We start from the raw sequence: 17,009 nt of genomic DNA, 5'->3' as shown, positions 1-17,009 counted from the left end.
ATACATTGAGTTAAGGGTGGTGATATAGTTTTTACCATCTGTAGTAGAAAAATACATTTGATCTTTCTACAGAGTCCTGTTTTGATGCCTAATTGTATCTCTAATATTTAAAATAAGTGCTGCCTTGGTTTTTTCCCGCCAGATTCAATGTAGAGACAGTTAAATGTAACTTGAAAAATAGCTACATAGTGAAAAAAGTGGAAAAAAACAAAGAGTACATATTGCAATGATGTTTTGTTCAATCATTAAGTCACACTTTTTCAAGATGTCAACTTTCATTTTACGTCTGCAATGTTCAGAACAAAATTACTTATACTTACATTTATTTCCAAACAGCAATTTAGCGAAGTCCTTGACAACCTTTGAGATGCACAGACATCATGTGACCAGGTATTTATCATTAAATCTGGATTTTATTAATTTAAATTCACATCAGTTGAACCCTGCTGATGATAAACCTCAGCCATGGTTTAGCTTTCTCTGAATATGATTGGCTGTTTATAGATCATATTACCTTTATGAAGAAGGATGGTGCTAAGGTTTTCATGCTGGGTCCTTGGTGTGGCCCTTGTGGCCAAATTAGAGTTCTAAGCCTTGATGTGATAAATATAACTCCAATCTTAGTGGGTTTTGGAACAGGATACATTTTCATTAAATGTGTGTCCCTCCCCTAGGACCAGTCATTAAAGGTGTTCATGTATTACTTTGTGTTTCGTTAGAAGTACCGAATGTTCTATCATTGGCTTAATTTGGGACTTTTTTTTTAACAGTTTAAGCAACTTTTGAAAGAAAGTGCTACCAGAGAATTAGAGAAGAATGAGTCGATTCGGAAATTACTAGAGGTTTGATTCATTTATTGATTGAATTTTTTGAGTGCATTGAGGTGAGTTATTCATTTCTAAGTTCCAAGGGAGCAATGCTACCCAATAGATAGCATGTAGACAGCAACCATTCATTATTTACTGTGATGTAATGCCAACAGGATATAGCCACTTAAGGCCAATATCCAGGTATTGTCATGAAGATTATTAAGCTACAGCATTTCATTATGGTGAAATACAAGATATGAGAAGATCATTTCAACTTCTTTTGTCTCTTCTCCTCTTCCTTATAATCTCTTTATTGTTGTTCTTTCCATTCCTCACATTTTACATCTGTCACAGCTCCACCTCCTTTCCTTCCATCATTTTGTTCTCCATAATGCCTTCTTCCCTCTCCCCACTTCTTTTCCCTTCAATATTTTTCTCAATAAGTGGAAACCAAGCAAAAAGGGTGGAAGCACTAAAAATGACAAGTTAGTAGATGTGGTGGTTGTAGTTGTCAGAGAAATGACTGTGTAACCTTTTACACTGTTGTGTTCCAGCTTAATTAATCAGCAAATGCTATATTTTGCATGACCATTTTGTTCATCTCCTCTGACTGAGTGCTTGGAATGAGCTATTTTTTCCTCTTCATCTTCTCCCTCCCATTTGTTTCCTTCTTCCTTATTCTCTTCTCTTTTCCCCTTGGCTTCTCTCATTTTCTTCCATTTCCTCTTCCCTCTCCTTCTCCTTAACTTTCTTGCATAGCTGTTTGAATGACTGAGAAATAAGATGCTGAAATTTCAAGCATTAACCTGGTGGTAGCCCTTTTCTCTGACTAGGGCTAGTGGTTTGGAAACCCTTTGTGGTGGCCAGTTTACATTATCAACTCACTTGATAAATCCAAATTAACTTGTCCCTCTCTGAATCGGCGCTGCAGATTCCTAAGAACTTGCACCCTTTACTGTTTTTAACATTTGATATTATATGATTCATTGGGAAACAGTTCTAAACTTTTAAGGACTTCTTATTTAGACATTGTCTGACCCAAAACAGCCGTTTTACACAAGCAGTGAGCCTCAGGGATTCTCTTTGAGGGGGTTGATTTAATTAAAGAAATATCCTTCCACTATTAGCTTTAGCCCCATTTATTGCCTCTGTTCAAAAAAATAGAAGTTAAGATAAAAGGATCATCGGAAAAATTGAAGATGGCTTAGAATGCAGTTTTGGCTAAACTTGAAATGACCAGCCCCTAGCTCAGGGGTTTTCTGCATGTGGTGCTTGTACAACTGTAACTTTGGTAATTAATGCTCTTCTCACCTCTTAAATATCAAGATTGATATTTATATATTTACATATTTTGTACTTCATCGGACTAAACATCTCTGTTGTACACATGTGTATGTTAAACAGGTTCATAGTCCTGTATGTGTTTTTTATTGAAAATGTTTAAATTTTATCATCACACCCTGTACCTGTCTGCAGCGCATTGAAGAACAAGATCAGAAAACTCTAGATGGTGGTGAGGTAAAATGTGTTAAGAAAATGTGATTTGTCAAGTTAAACATGTACCTGCGCTTGTGTGTTAATTTATTTTTTGTTTGTTTATCTGTTTTTTTTTTGGGGGGGGGGGGATCAGGGGGTTGAAATGTTCATTCAAAGTCCGTCTCATGAGCTACTTAGGTTTATTTATAACAACCTGTTTAGTGAAATAAATGTTATCTGTACTTAATTTGTTAGAATCTGCAGTTGCTCGTCACTTTAGCACACATAATCCTTATTTCATTCAAAAATATGAAACTGTGCAATGTCATGCCCCTAATATCTTTTTTGTGAAGGTGTAGTCTGGTCGTCCGGGTGAGTGTAGTCCTGAGAAGGACTGTTGTTGGTGGCAGTGACTGACGTTTCGACAACCTTGACTCTGATGATGACTTCCGCACAGGTTGTCGAAACGTCAGTCACTGCCACCGACAACAGTCCTTCTCAGGACTACACTCACCCGGACGATCAGACTACACCTTCACATGTTACCCCCGGGTTCAAACCATTTACTGCAATATCTTTTTTGTTAAAAAGAATTCAAGCTGAACAAAAACAACTGTGGTGAACACACACCACACACCGACTCAGAAATGGAGTCTGTCTCATTCTTTTTTGTTGTTGTTGGGGCTGGAATGCTGCACTGAATCGGCACGCAATCATCAAACAAGTAAACAACGTTTTTAAGAGAGGAAGTAAGGGAGGGAATTTTAGAGAGGAAACTGATGTGATATTTAATTTTTTTTTTAATAAAGGTAATAAAATTTGTAACGGTTGAGCTGAATAAACGTCGAGAGGAGTACAGAAAGAGAATGCAAGAGGAAGCATCACAAGCATTTTCGCAAGCAGAGACCAATGCAGTGAAGAAAATGAAACGTATGTTGGCGAAAGAAAAGCAGAGAGTAAAAAGTTTGAAACGTTCAATCGCAGTGGAAAAAACCAATAGAGAAAGGAGAATTAAAGAAAGAAATAAAAATCTGTGCAAGGTGAGGTGTCATAGTTGTATAACATGTGTTCTTAGACTTGCATCTCTTACAAATTATATTGGTGTTATGTTAACTTCGTGCCCTAGCATCGGTATGCATATTCTCCAAACTGTTCTTCTTATAATTATTTCTCAATAAGGCGCTGACAAGGAGAATTTGTTTACAATGAGGAACTTGTTTTGTTGGTGATCTGTATTTCTTTTGACCTTTTCATCTTTGATTCAAGGGTGATACTGAAGGGAGAAATAAGATGCAAGTCACTCTTAGTTGTTAAGAGTGATATGTTCAAAGATTATAAGGCACTTCACAAAAGAACTTCTTTTTACCTCAAATGAGCAGTACCTTCGTGCACCACGCCTTTTTTGTGCACGGCCAGGTTACTAGGCTTTTTTTTTGTTGTTTTTTTTTGTTTTTCAAAATGGCACCTTTCATTGTTGAGGTTTAAGCTGTTAAGTTTGCTTTTCAGAGTCTGAAACAGCGGTTAGAAATAGATTTTAATGTATATGTGTTAACGAAGGAGATAACAATGAGTTGTTTTTTAGATCTTGCCTCTCCTTTGAGAAATCACACTGTCGTGATGATTAATACTGTTTTGCTGGAGGAGGGAACAGACACTGAATTTGAGTTGAATCAAAACATGAGCTTAGAATTGGTAGTATTTACATGTTTAATTGAAAACAACGTTTCAGAGAAACCGTCAGCTACGGGCTCGTGTCAATAACTTGAGTCCAAAGGATTTGAGAGACTTTTCGTCTGTTGGGACATCAAGATGTTGTCAGGCAAGAAATGATGAACAGTCATGGAGCACTGTAAGTTTACATATCATAGAATTTCATGTCGGATGGCCTTTTTGTTATGATTTGCTGTACGCGTTTACTTTGTTAGACCACCTTTTGATATGATACTCCAAACTGCATTAATATTAAGCAATATGCTACACATTCTATCTGTTTGTGACATTATAACCCACTTGGGATGTTGGGAGAACACGAGGAAAGCTTTCAAATCACATACATCTCACTGAATGTAAGTTGAATCAAAACTTGAGCTTGGCAGTAATTAATATGTTGATACGAAAACAACGTTTCAGAGAAATCGTCAGCTTTGGGCTCGTGTCAAGAAGTTGAAGATGAAGGATGTGATAAACTCTACGTCTGCTGGTACTGTCATGTGGTGTGAGGCAAGTGGTGATGAACAGTCATGGAGCAGTGTAAGTAGACATATCGTAGAGTTTCATTTTGGATGGCCTTTGTGTTACAACTTGCTGTGCGCGGTTACTTTGTTAGATTACCCTTTCAGTGATAGGAGAGTCCAAAATGTACCAATTTTACCAATAGACCGTACCCGTTCTATTTCTTTATCAGTGTGATAACCCACTTGGGATGTTTGGAGAACACGTAAGGGTTTTATTCAACACCATCTCGAGTTAACTTAAAATGTTTCGATTTTCTTTGGGTTTACCGAATTTTCGAAGCTTTTTGAATTAGAATAAAATTTAACAGTCTCAATTTTCTATCGGTTTACCGTAGCGATAAACGACAGTTTTTTGACCAATCCTTGCACTCGTTGTATCTCAATTATTCTATAAAGTATAGTAGTCCTTGTAACAGGATACTAAAATGTTCAAACGTTCTGTAATGAAACTTTCAAGTCCCGGCTTTTTGTGGTGCGGCACAGAGGACAGTCTAAGCTTTGCGTACATCCAGGGATTGAATTAACTGGGGGGTTCAACTCTAACCATCGCTCTAACTATTGAAATGCCTGAAATGTTTTTCATAGTTTTTTCTTTTTTTGTTTTTCTGCTTCTTAAGGACTCAGATGAAGAGGAAACCGTCGGACACCAGCCTGAGAGACGACCATCGGGTATTTAGGGAACAACAGCTTCTATTCTGTTTCCCTAGACTTTAAACTATTTTGAGTGACAACAAGAGTGGATTCAGTAAAGGTTTCTAGCTTCTTGATAAGAACCCCTCTCGAATAAGCGCCTTTCTCTAATAAACGTTCCACCTTTGTAGCCGAAATGCTAAATAAGCTCCCAGGCGCTTGTCCGAGAAAATGCAGTACATTTTTCGTTATAATATATTACATGGACAATTGAAACGTTATGCATTAGAAGAATATTGATATAGTAAATTGGTTGACTAATCACTTGAAAGGAATCATTGAATATGTGAATGATGAGACTCTCGTCGTGAAGAATTAATCTTTCACGTTTGAAAGGAGATTACCCTTAATTATACGTGCTTGAATTTTTCATTAAGATAATTAATTAGGATTCATTAGCATTTCATCAGAATTGTCCTGGCTAGACGTTAAAATTGCTAATCGTTTTCTTTGTGCTGATCTCATAAAGTTTTGTAGTTTTACGGATTATTAGTATCACGAGCTTTGCTTTCGGGAGAAATTATTTAATTTTTTTTTTCTGATAAGTTTAGTGCCTTATTTTTTATCGCAACAAATTGCTTAATTTATTTTATGTTATTACTTCAGTGCCAATTTTTTATCATATATCTTATCCTTTTTCGAGTTTCGAGTATTTTTCAACACTAATTTTTTAACTAGGCAGATAATCAAGGCAGCTTATTCTAATAAATCTTGTAGTCTTTTTTAAGCTGTTCCCAAGTTGATTCAATTGACTTGTTCAATGCGATTAATTTGCAATTTGTATTAAAGATTGAAGGTAAAAGACGGCTTCTCTTGTCAAACTTCATTTAATTTATTTCCGTGTTGAATTTACCTTGATGATAAATCAATCTTATCTTGTTACTTTCTTGTTGTAGTCGTATTCTCGTTCTCTCTTGGCCTCAACTGCCTCGACTTCTTTGGAATAAAAATACTAGGGGCGACCTTTTCCAAGCCACTATTTACCCTTTGCTAAGTTATCTCTCCATGAAATGGCTTTGATTTTGTTTTCTCGAACAAGCTTTTGCTGAACCAGAAGGGAGGCGCGAAAGTCTTTTTTTAAGCATCTACACACCAATTATAAACGCTTCGAGGGAAATGTTATGCTTGAGCTAGAAAATTTTGCGAGTTTTTCTTATTCATTTGAGGACTTTGATGCAGAGGTCAGGTCTTCAGAACTTCTTTTTATTAAGACTTACCCCACACATTTTGCCTTTTTCGTTCCTTTTTTTTTTTTTTTTTTTGAGAAGTAGAGGAGGGTTGGGAGACAATGAGGTCTTCACCATCCCTCTAGGACCAAAATCTTGGTTTGTTGGGGGGCGGGTGGTGAGGGGAGCGGATGGGGGGGCGGGTGAGGGGGCAGGGGAACAGGCAAGATTGGACTTGAGGAGGGTCGCATTGGCTTTGTGGATCAGACCTCACTGTTACAAATTCTCTGCATAAGAGATCAGACAAAGGGTGGAATGACTTTCTTGATTATTTACACTCAATCCTTTTTTCAATTATTTTCAATTCTTTACTCTTTGACCTCCGTCGCAACTTGCTTCTGCATTAATATTGGTTTTAAGAACTTGTGCGAGATTTAAAGATTATAAGGTCCAATAACAAGTTTGGCGAAAAGAAAGTATTGTGACTTCCGGCTATCCAAGGCGTTTAATTTATCATAGGTGGCGTGCTTTTCACTTTGCAATCTCTACTTTAATTCCCGGGAAATGAAAAGCTAGGGTACACTACAATAATTGAGTTCTCGATTTGTATCATTTTCAGTCTTTATATGTTTTTTATCCACAGCCTAATATGAAAAATTTTCCAAAAAAACTCCACCAGCTGAAGCTCTCTTACTTCATATTATATATGAACAATCGCCTCCATTTCACATGAAAAAAATTTAAGGAGGAAAACTCAGAGCTTCGAGAAAAAAAAATAAGCTTCGAGAAACAGCCAATGTGTTTACCATCCCTCAAATGTTTCGAATCAAGGTCACTCCTTTTTAGGAGACCTTTTCTGAAAACAACTATGCAGACGTTAAAATAATTCTGATTTCCGTTCCAAATTTTTCTTTCTGCTGGCTTTAACAGATGCACTCTGGATGAAAACAAAACGGTTAGCTGTTGTGTATTGTTCGGTCTCTTGTGTCGGCTCTTGTGAACCGGCAAACCTCTTCCTGTAAATAAACTTAAACACTTGCCAACCGCAAATAAAGTCGAGTTTTATTGTTATTCTGGCTGTGATATGATCAAATGGTTTTTCTTTTTTTTTTTTCCCCTTATCTTCATTTACGTGTTGATATAATAATCATTACTCGGGAAAGTTGTTGACAGTAATATATTTGTTGCCATGTTATATGCTGAAGATTCATTTGTATTTCTTTCTTCTGTCGAGTGTCACACACTTCTCTCGTAAGTGGTTGTGTTTCCTCGCTTCTGACTCTCTGTAGCTCTGATTTGAAGTCAAGGTTTCATTTGCAAGTCATGGTCTTTCAAAAGTTCTATCTTTTATTTAACAAATAAAGAAGCATGGACTGTACTCTCTTCTGTTATAAAGCACGCAGGAAGCGGCTTGAGCAGGATAGAAGTGTAGTTTTCGTGCGAGCGAAGAAAATTATTAAGGAGGAGTTGCTAAAAAGCCAGGCAAGATGAGCGCTTAGATTTTTCTTAGCAAAGCCAATCCACTCTAAGCCAGTCTATTTACGTGATAGCAATTTTTTTTCTTAACCAATTCAGCGTCGAAAGTAAGACAGGAGGGACCGTCTATCCTTTACTGCGATTTGCACTATCTATTGTGAAGAAAACGTGTGGAACCTTCACTTAAAAGGAAACAAATTGAATCTAATTCTTTTGAGCGTGGTCGGCACCTGGGTCAAATACAATTAGTGGTCCCAATCGAAAACAGCACTTAACAATTTATCAGAATCTATTAGAAACTGTAAAGATTACAGAAACTTTGTAAGACCTTCAAGGAATTTTTTTTATGTAAAAGAGTAAAGAGTGATTAGTTAGTTTTACTGTAATTACTATTCTGTTAATTCTACTTCTACTTTTAATTGCATATTGCGTAATTTGTGAATAACTTAATTTGATCTATTTTAATTGTAATTGATGTATTTTAACAGGGAAGAGCCATCTAATAAATCTGTTAATAAACCATTATTATTATTATTATTATTATTATTATTATACGTTAGGCCTTAAAGCTATATGCATGCACGTATTCGATATATCGCGATTTTCTTCCTATTACTAATCAAATAAAATGAGGGTTTTGCTCTAGCATCAGGGCGTCATCAAGCCTCTCCATCGTTTTCCTCTGTGATATTCATATATGTCCTCTGAAATAAATCATTGGAATTAAGAGTCAGCCATTAATAATTCCGTCACAAAAAAATTAATAAGGAGAGAAACAATGGCCTTACATGAATCAAACAAAAGTAATGAATGAAGTTAGGAACAAGCACAAGAAGGGAGAGTTCTACAGATGTCGACAGAAGGACGGAAAAACAAGCAAGCGGATGGATGACTATGTTTACGAAAGGATGAGTGTATTCATGGCATGAGATGGAAATTTACCAGAAGAACTGACAGGGTGACAGAGGCGTTCATGAAAGGGTATATTGAATCATCGATCAAAAAAAATTGAAGGAGGAAGAGGACAGATAAGGTTTTAAGAAAGGCGATACTGAAGGGAAGAAATGGAAATCTTGTAAATACGACCATTAATTACCTTCACTTCTCGCAAAAAATTCTTCAGCTGTTGGGCGATCTGTGAAAAGGCTGGTCTCATCATAGGATTTTCTTTCCAACAAGAACTCATTAGCTCATATCTAAAGAATTAATGCAGTATTAGTTAACGTTTTCTTGAAGCTGACAATGTCAACATCTGGATCGACCGTATCAAACGTGGAAAGAGGTACAAAGGGGGATTTTGAACTAATGACAATGATCATTGGAAAGATCACTGATTTGCTGAGTGTGACATTTGATATGCAAAAAAATTTTAAATCATGACGACTCATTCCATGCATCGTTTCGATTTTCAACGAGAGGAAGTGTGTGTCAAAGGATCTTGCAAGACTTGTCTCGAAGAGTAAAACGCTTTTCAATTATTTTTAAAATATGGCAAATTAACTTTTCATTGTTTGAAGTCCTCTACAAAATTATCAATCATTCAATTCATTTTCTATCGGCATTATGCAATACTTTAAAGCTTACAGTTCTTCCGAGCACTGATCGGGACGAGGCATCCGGTATCCTGTAGCCAGTCGACTCGCCAAGGCAATTGGTGATGAGATGTCAGGGTATGGCAACTCACCTGTTTGGTTGAAAGAAGATCATCATGATTTAAATAATTCGGTTGTAGAGACAAGGATCTAAGACAATGAGTATTTCAGCAGAAACTTTAAGGAAAAAATACAAATACAAAATGAAGCGCAGCTCGGGGACAAAAATAATGTAGTTTCATTTCGTCTGACTGGTAATACGCATTTTTTTAAATGAAGATGCTCGTGTCTATGTAGTTAGCTTAACAGGGGAGCCTTCCTAACTTTGGGCTGCTTTATGGATTGGAAGGCGAGTACATGACTTCCAGTTCATAGGGTGTGGCACATAATATCACACGACACTTACCGTAAGTGGCAATTTCCCATAAGACAATACCAAATGACCACCTGCAAATAAGCATCAATGCTTTAATAACTTAAATAAGTTAGGGGAAGAAGCTGATGACCTTCTGGTTAAGAGGAGTAGCACTGACTTGATTAAAGATCAAGTCTCGTAGTATTCTTTAAGGTTCAATGAATATTTGCATCGCTTAAGACTTCGCTGAGTCTTTCCTGTCGGACCTGGCCTCTGATATAAATTTCAATCAACCCATATGAACATAAGATTGTCCATTTGAAAGAAGAAATTACTTAGGTCATGCTAATTTTTCATGGTGTGTCAATAAATTTAAATAGGTAAACATACACCATGCATGGACATGGAGACGAGCGAATAACGTAAAATGAAGCCCAGATGTAACCATAGTAATGCTTTGAGGAATATAGCGGAGCCGGCGGGCAGATGACGTTTTTGGAGATCCTTTCTGCTGACCAACACCTCCGGCTGTAAGTCAAGAGACAGCTATCTGACAGTATTAAAATACAAAATGAACTTACACATCGCTCATGGATGTAAAATGCAGATCTCGGAGAGATTCTAAAGACGACCATCTCCACGGAACCTTGCCCTGTTGAAAAGACAGATTCATGTGAGCAAGGTCCTGTTTGTAGTAGAGTCAAGGCCATATCAGAATGGGAAGAGGCTGACTCATGCAACGGAATGATGCATTCAGTACGTTTATGCGATTTCTTTTTCAACGTTAAGATATGTAACATTTTCTAATTATTTTTCATTACCAGTAAAATCCAAGGGGGTGGTTATCCTGACCGTTATTATAGTTATCATCATTATTGTTGTCATTATTATCAGCACAAATATTAACCATAATTAATTAAGTAAACGTAATACCCAGCTCTTTGGGGGGGAATTAATTCAATGTGTTCGATTATACTATGGAAGACCATCAATTGAAATGCATTTCAGTTTGTTGATTTTTTGCTTGGTCGTTGAAACTGATTGCAAAGCGTACTTACGTTGGAGGTTATGGTGTATATACCAGCATCAGATATGTCTCTGGCCAATCCAAAATCTCCAACTTTAGCCACCAAGTTGGCATCAACTAAAATATTCCTCGCTGCCAGATCGCGATGAACGAACTGTGAGAGAAGACAATTTATAAATCTTTAGCTTAGCAGACACTCACGAATGACTAAGTAGTGGCTTATACCAAAGTGCAAAAGAACCCCAACGTGCCCTTCATAACCTCGAGCTGCCAGCGTTATATTTAGAGCTGTTTATAATCACTTGAGAGCAGTCATCGGTTATGGAAGGTAAACAAAGTTACCTTAACATTTCTACGCACTGTCAACGGGTTTTACCTTTCTCTCTTCTAAGTGCTGCATTCCCGCGGCAATCTGAAATGCAATTGTAACCAGCTGCCGGTCATTAAGCTTACAGCAGACGTTATAATAATTGTTGTTTTCCCCTGGAGCCCTCTTGGCCTTTAAAATATTTTCCAGACTGCCACCATGAATCAACTCAGTGACCACAAGAACGTTTCCTAGTGAAAGAAGAACAAACACCAGCAGAAAAGTTAACAAGAGAAAGTAATTGAAAAATATTTGCCCCTGGAGTTGATCAAAAGGTGATTTCGTCGGTAAAAATAAGTTAAGTTGGTGCCAGAAAAACGAAGAAACAAATTCCATATGAATCCCCCAGAACTTAGCATAGCATCAAATGGTTTCCGATCAAGAAGCACAGATTTTTGGCATAACACATACATACATACATACATACATACATACATTAGTTGACCACTCCCCATGGGGGCTTTTCAGGGCCAATTCCCACCCATTCCTAATAAGGTTGAGATTGGAAGTCAGCAGTATCAGGCGCCTCTGGCAGCCGCTTCAGTCCATGGAACGATCTCACCTTATAACCCACCCATCCCACCCCAGGGGAGGACATCCATCACACAGTAATCTCGTGCGTGGGAAATTAATGTTTCCTACCCCTAACCCTGCGGGAGACGAGACTGCTATTTATTCGTCCCTATCCGATAAGACTAGAATATCTAAGCATTTCGTGATAGAAAGGTAGCATAGGTAGCATATTCTTCTCAATTATTTTAAGACCTTAAGTGTTGGTCCGGCCGGGGCTCGAACCCTCGACCTCCCGCACAGCAGTCCAGTGCTCTATCCATTGAGCTAACCCTTAAGGGATAGAGCATAGGACTTTTTTGCGGGAGGTACTAATGGAGCACTAAGATAGAGTGGATAAAACACTAAGTTTAGAATGGATAGAGCACTAAGTCTACTAGTTTTCTTTAATCTTAATATCAACACAAGCACCGTTCAAACTGATCTTACACTTGGATAAAACGTTACCTTATTGGTGAACCTGCCTATCTCTAATACGTTACTTGGTCGAAAAGTGACTTACCTTCCTCTATCCGCGTACCAATCAAAGTGACAATATTAGGATGTTTCCCAGCAAGCTTCAAGGTCCTTATCTCATTAAGCAGGGTTTCTTTGGCAATAGCACTAAGGTCTACAGTGGCACAGAGATAAAAGCAGGAGGACCTCTTAAATTGCTTGGCTATTGTAAAATACATGATATGGAAAACAAAGCGAGGCGGCAAAGAGCGTTCAGAAGAGAGAGAAGTAGACTTAATGGGTGTTTTCAGCAAGGGGAGAAATGACGAAAAAGTAAGATGGCGCAAAGTTTAAAGGACGAAAAATCAATTCAGTGGTAAACCACTGCACTTAGGAATTAATAATTTGACATTTTGATGTCGTGTACATACCTTTTAGCTTTTTAACAGCTACATCTGTCATGTTTCCGTCTTTCCCACCATAGCGACCTTTGTAGACGATTCCAAACTCGCCTTCTCCGAGTATTTCATCGAATACTTCAAGATTTTCCAAGTTTTCGCATCCTTCTTCGGTCTCTTGAGACGATATCGGTCGCTGATCGTCGACAACCAGGTCAACACATTTATCAGTTGTGAAAATGTCAGTACCAAACCTCTGACCCGAAACTAACCTATCTTGATCTCTTTCTTCTATACCTTGCATCGTATCATCCTGCTCGCTTCCGTCTGGAAGCCCTCTTTCCCTTACTCCATCCCCCACTAACGGGCGCCTTTCCTCGGGGTTCTTGATGGTCTGGGTATTGGGCGACCAGTCATTTTCAAGGTCCTCTATCCCGTTTGGCAAGTGCTTGCCTTTGTCTAAATACACCTCTGTCGCACGTTTTCTGTCCTGTCATTGAATTATAATTGAAGACAAAAGGTAATTATGATAATGCATTTTTCCTTACGATGACCCTCAAATTTGACAAATTGAAGGTATGTAATTAAGAAATACAGCCCTTTTTCAGGCTGAACATCTCCATAAACTCAGTGAAAATGCATGGTCGAGCACGGGTCCCTGAATCCTTCTGCATAAGTTGTTTTTAAGACCAAAGTGGAGGAAAGGATAATTTGGAGGAGAAAAGAACAAGTAGGGACAGAAATGGGCGTTTTACTTAGCCTTACTCTAAGCCTTAGCCGAACTAACGACAATCATTGTAAGCAACCTCACTTATGCTGGCACACGAAGGAATGTTAGGATTGACCAGCCATGAACCAGTTTCCACGGAAGGTACGTTTTTCGCGTGTCATCGATCTTTGTTAATTTGTGAGGCGAGATACAGAGATTAGAAAAACTTTGCAAAGTTTTGATCATTGTTATTATCACTATTTTTATTATTACTATTATTATTATTATTATTATTATTATTAGCATTACTGTTATCAAACTCTTTCCCTTTCTTTATGGACGGGAATGTCGTGTGAAGTATTATTTACCTTTTTATCACGATTTCTACGCCGAATCCACACAAACCCAATGACTAAACAAATAAGTGAAGCCACCAGAGTGCATGATACAGCGATTGTAGTAGTGTGAGATGCTGAATTTTTTGGCTTTCCATTCTCGGAGGCTGCGGGAGTAAGTGCTGGACTAACTATGAAAAAAATAGAAGTTCCTCTCGAGTCCGTAGTCTTAGATTTAAGCGGTGAAATAAGAACAGTACTGATAATAATAACAAAAAAACAATATAATAATGATAATAATGGTAAAGTGGTAACGGTATAGTGTAAAAGTCAGAATTATGACTTGAGAAAGACTGAAAAAAAAATGAAGACAAAGCAGAGGACTAGGGAAGAAATGTAGAGGAGATAGAGGCATTTTAATTCTAAACCTTTGAGATTTTGGTCCAAAAGTCAATTCCTTGCATTAACCTTCGTTAAGATCTTTACTTTTGCCTCTATTTCCAAAAATATCTCACCTTTGCTTAATACAGCTACTCCTGATTGACTTCTCCCAAAGCTGTTATTTGCAATACACTGATACTTGCCATAATCTTCCATCTCTACTCCCGTTATAAAAAGCTGGCTGCGATTCGTTCGGTTGTCGTGAATAACACTTGCTTTGGAGTTGGACTGTAAAGGATATGAAGCATTGTCCTTTCTCCAAAGGATTGTTGGCCTCGGGAAGCCCCTAGCAGTGCAGCTAAAGGTAGCGTTGGAACCGATCCAGACACTTTGGTTCTCTGGACCTTTAATAATCTCAGGTTTTTGGGCCACTGCAAGATAACAACGAAACCTTAGTTGATAATAGTAATATGAAATTTAAGATGAAAAAAAAAAGACTAAGAAGTAGAAGATAGAAGATGAAACAGGATTTTCAATCACGGCCCTCGCAATTTTTCTCTAGAAGTCAATTCCTTGCATTAAACGCCTCTAGAATCCTCGATTTTTTTCTTTTATCAAAAAATATCTGGCCAAGAGACTTTTTAAGACTAGTGACACGCGTCACGCAATTCAGTATGTTAAGTAATCATCAGATTTCAGTCTTGTTACATAATCTTCGGGTTTAGTTCTTGAGAGTTTTAAAAAAAGAGTGAGCACGCGGTTGAAAGTAAAGCAGGTTTTTAGTTCGAGTGGAGAAGTAGTGTAACCGTTCTTGTTAAGGGAAAATTTTTGCTTTAAAGCGGAGCCCAAATCGTGTGATTTGTTTACCGTGTCTCATCGTAGCTACATTTTTTGGCGACCACGATGGGAGCAATCTGAAAAGCTAAATGTTTGCTGCGTTGTGATGGATCATCTTGCCGCTCAAAATGTACGAGGCGCAAAATCCTGACACCGATAATGCTCTGGGAATTAAACAGACCGACAAACAGGACGATGAGCCAAAACTGGAAAAAGAGAAAGCATCTATCAAGCTAAAACGACAAAGTCGCTTACGAAAATCCGAGAAGACCAAAACTAGCCACCACACTGGAGAAGCGTTGCATTACACCAAAGGATGCATATGCCGTCGAGAAAGATATTGAGCAGCTTTGGTCGCCTCTGGAAGACACGCTAGATATTCTGGACGAGCTGTGTATTGTTTATCTGAATTGTGGACCAATCTAAAGAGCCAGTAAAATCTTAAAATGGCGAGATTAAGGCAGCTTGTTCGGCAGCATACTTGAAGCCATCCGAGGGTTTGGAGTTTCAGAGCCAGAATACGAAGATCCGAAAAAAATCTTGACATCCAAGTTCGGCGGACAGCGGCGGCAACTGCAGGCCTAAATGGATCAGCTGGAGAAAATGCCCTAGCTGAGAAGTAATGACGTTCAAGGATTTGAAAAATTTTTAGACTTGGTCAGAATAACTCTTGTTAAACCTAAGGCCGAGGGGCGCAATGGAAAACTAGGAGAAGGAACATTGCATAATTTATTGGTGAAGAAACTCGCAGAGGCTCAGGTGCAAAGATACAGCCGTTGGCTAGCGGAAAAGGGCCAGGAGTGATCTGTTATAAGCTTAAAGGATTGGCTCAAAGACGAGGTGCAAATTCGAGTCGAAGCAATGGAGATGGCTCATGGCTTAGCTGTAACAGAGAGAGCAGACGAATGGCAACCTTCAAACAGAAATTCCAAAAGACACAAGTCCCGAAACTTTCACGTAGGATCAGAACGGTTAAACCGAACCCGGAGACCGCCTGGCTCAGGCCAATTTTATCACAAGCCACCTTGTATGTGTTGCGACTCCCTGCATCATGGAATATGGGCATGCACAGCATTCCTTCAAAAGAGTTACGAGGATCGATTGCAGCTGGCCAAGGACAAACGATTATGTTTCCGGTGCTTGTCTGGTGATCACAAAGTCGCAAACATGCCAAATTGGTGGTTGCCGCGGAAATCATCACCGTCTTCTACACCAAAGCTTGCCCGTCGTAGACAACCAGCGGAGAGTGTACAGCCAGTCGCAGAAAGTAACAGTTATCCCTCACTTGCTTCAGGGGAAGGGACAGCCAATTTTGCACCATTGCCCGAGGGAGAGGACAGTCCCATCTCGCGAGCTATGACAACTCAAAACTCAAGACGCTTAAATGAAGCTTACTCATAGCGTACTATTCCAGTATGGGTTAAGGCACAAGGCAGAAAGATTAAAGTAAATGCAATCCTAGACGATGCCTCAAATGATTCGTTTTTGAATGAAAGAGTGGCTGGAGCTCTTGGACCTATGGAGTCCTATCAAACCGTGAAAGTCCATGTGTTGAACAACTCCTAAGAGATATTCCAAACCATGCCGTTGAGGATAGAGATCGATAGTGTTAATGGCCAGTTTAAAAGGGAGATCGAAGTGAAGACTTTCCCCTGCAGTGTGACCGGAAACTACCAAGTTGAAAATTGGGGAGCAAGCAGAAACAAGTGGCCTCACCTTGCCCTGTGTGATTTTGCGTCACCAGCGAAGGATGGCTTGGTGGACTTGCTGACAGGTGTTGATAACGCCGATTTACATTATTCTTTTGTTGATATCCGTGGAAAGGTGGGTGAACCGGTGGCTCGTTTGGGTCCACTTGGGTGGACTTGCATTGGACCTCCGGATGGTAGAGTGAAGTCTGGAACAAGAACAGACGCCATCCGAACACTGTTTACCCAGGACGTTGGGCTGACTAGTGTAACCAGAGGCTGTTGTGAATCGGATCAATCCCTTAAGCGGTTCTGGGAGATTGAGAGTTATGGGACTGAAGTACGTGATCGAATGGTGTGCTCCGAAGAAGAGAAAGTGGCCTTAGAGAAAGTCAGCCGCTCTGTCTGCTATAACAATGGAAGATACAATGTTGCCGTGCCATGGAAAAAACAGGGCCCTCAGC

General features: G+C 38.8%; 3 protein-coding genes and 1 pseudogene across 3 annotated transcripts in view; 3 read left to right on the top strand and 1 right to left on the bottom strand.

Annotated features, from left to right (window-relative positions):
* LOC148740890 (uncharacterized) overlaps positions 1-17,009 on the top strand; it is a 244,651-nt gene that overhangs the window by 4,222 nt on the left and 223,420 nt on the right. The window lies entirely within an intron of this gene.
* Positions 374-6,016, top strand: LOC148740911 (uncharacterized). Its single transcript, XM_088754890.1, has 7 exons — positions 374-390; positions 771-842; positions 2,286-2,327; positions 3,095-3,325; positions 4,015-4,134; positions 4,416-4,535; positions 5,137-6,016. Exons 4-7 carry the CDS (start codon positions 3,152-3,154, stop codon positions 5,194-5,196), a joined length of 474 nt encoding a protein of 157 aa, XP_088611016.1. The 5' UTR covers positions 374-390; positions 771-842; positions 2,286-2,327; positions 3,095-3,151; the 3' UTR covers positions 5,197-6,016.
* The window catches only part of LOC148740909 (fibroblast growth factor receptor 4-like), a 13,775-nt gene continuing 4,467 nt past the window's right edge, over positions 7,702-17,009 (bottom strand). Inside the window, exons 4-14 of the mRNA XM_088754902.1 lie at positions 14,155-14,451; positions 13,673-13,830; positions 12,629-13,085; positions 12,265-12,372; positions 11,202-11,383; positions 10,857-10,979; positions 10,380-10,450; positions 9,850-9,890; positions 9,436-9,535; positions 8,948-9,047; positions 7,702-8,555 (exon numbers count right to left, since the gene is read on the bottom strand). Coding sequence (XP_088611028.1) covers positions 8,511-8,555; positions 8,948-9,047; positions 9,436-9,535; positions 9,850-9,890; positions 10,380-10,450; positions 10,857-10,979; positions 11,202-11,383; positions 12,265-12,372; positions 12,629-13,085; positions 13,673-13,830; positions 14,155-14,451 — 1,682 coding nt within the window. The 3' untranslated portion in view covers positions 7,702-8,510. The remainder of the gene's footprint in view (positions 8,556-8,947; positions 9,048-9,435; positions 9,536-9,849; positions 9,891-10,379; positions 10,451-10,856; positions 10,980-11,201; positions 11,384-12,264; positions 12,373-12,628; positions 13,086-13,672; positions 13,831-14,154; positions 14,452-17,009) is intronic.
* LOC148740910 (uncharacterized) overlaps positions 15,719-17,009 on the top strand; it is a 1,348-nt pseudogene continuing 57 nt past the window's right edge.

Source organism: Stylophora pistillata, chromosome 1 (genome assembly GCF_964205215.1).
Source record: "Stylophora pistillata chromosome 1, jaStyPist1.2, whole genome shotgun sequence".
In the NCBI taxonomy this organism is placed as follows: domain Eukaryota; kingdom Metazoa; phylum Cnidaria; class Anthozoa; order Scleractinia; family Pocilloporidae; genus Stylophora; species Stylophora pistillata.
This window is presented reverse-complemented; position numbering and strand designations above follow the sequence as displayed.

Excerpts from the sequence above, each read along its gene's own strand:
- LOC148740911 (XM_088754890.1), top strand. The coding sequence starts at position 3,152 with ATGCAAGAGGAAGCATCACAAGCATTTTCGCAAGCAGAGACCAATGCA. Across the intron at positions 3,326-4,014 it reads GAAATAAAAATCTGTGCAAG|AGAAACCGTCAGCTACGGGC; the intron begins GTGAGGTGTCAT and ends ACAACGTTTCAG. Across the intron at positions 4,135-4,415 it reads ATGAACAGTCATGGAGCACT|AGAAATCGTCAGCTTTGGGC; the intron begins GTAAGTTTACAT and ends ACAACGTTTCAG.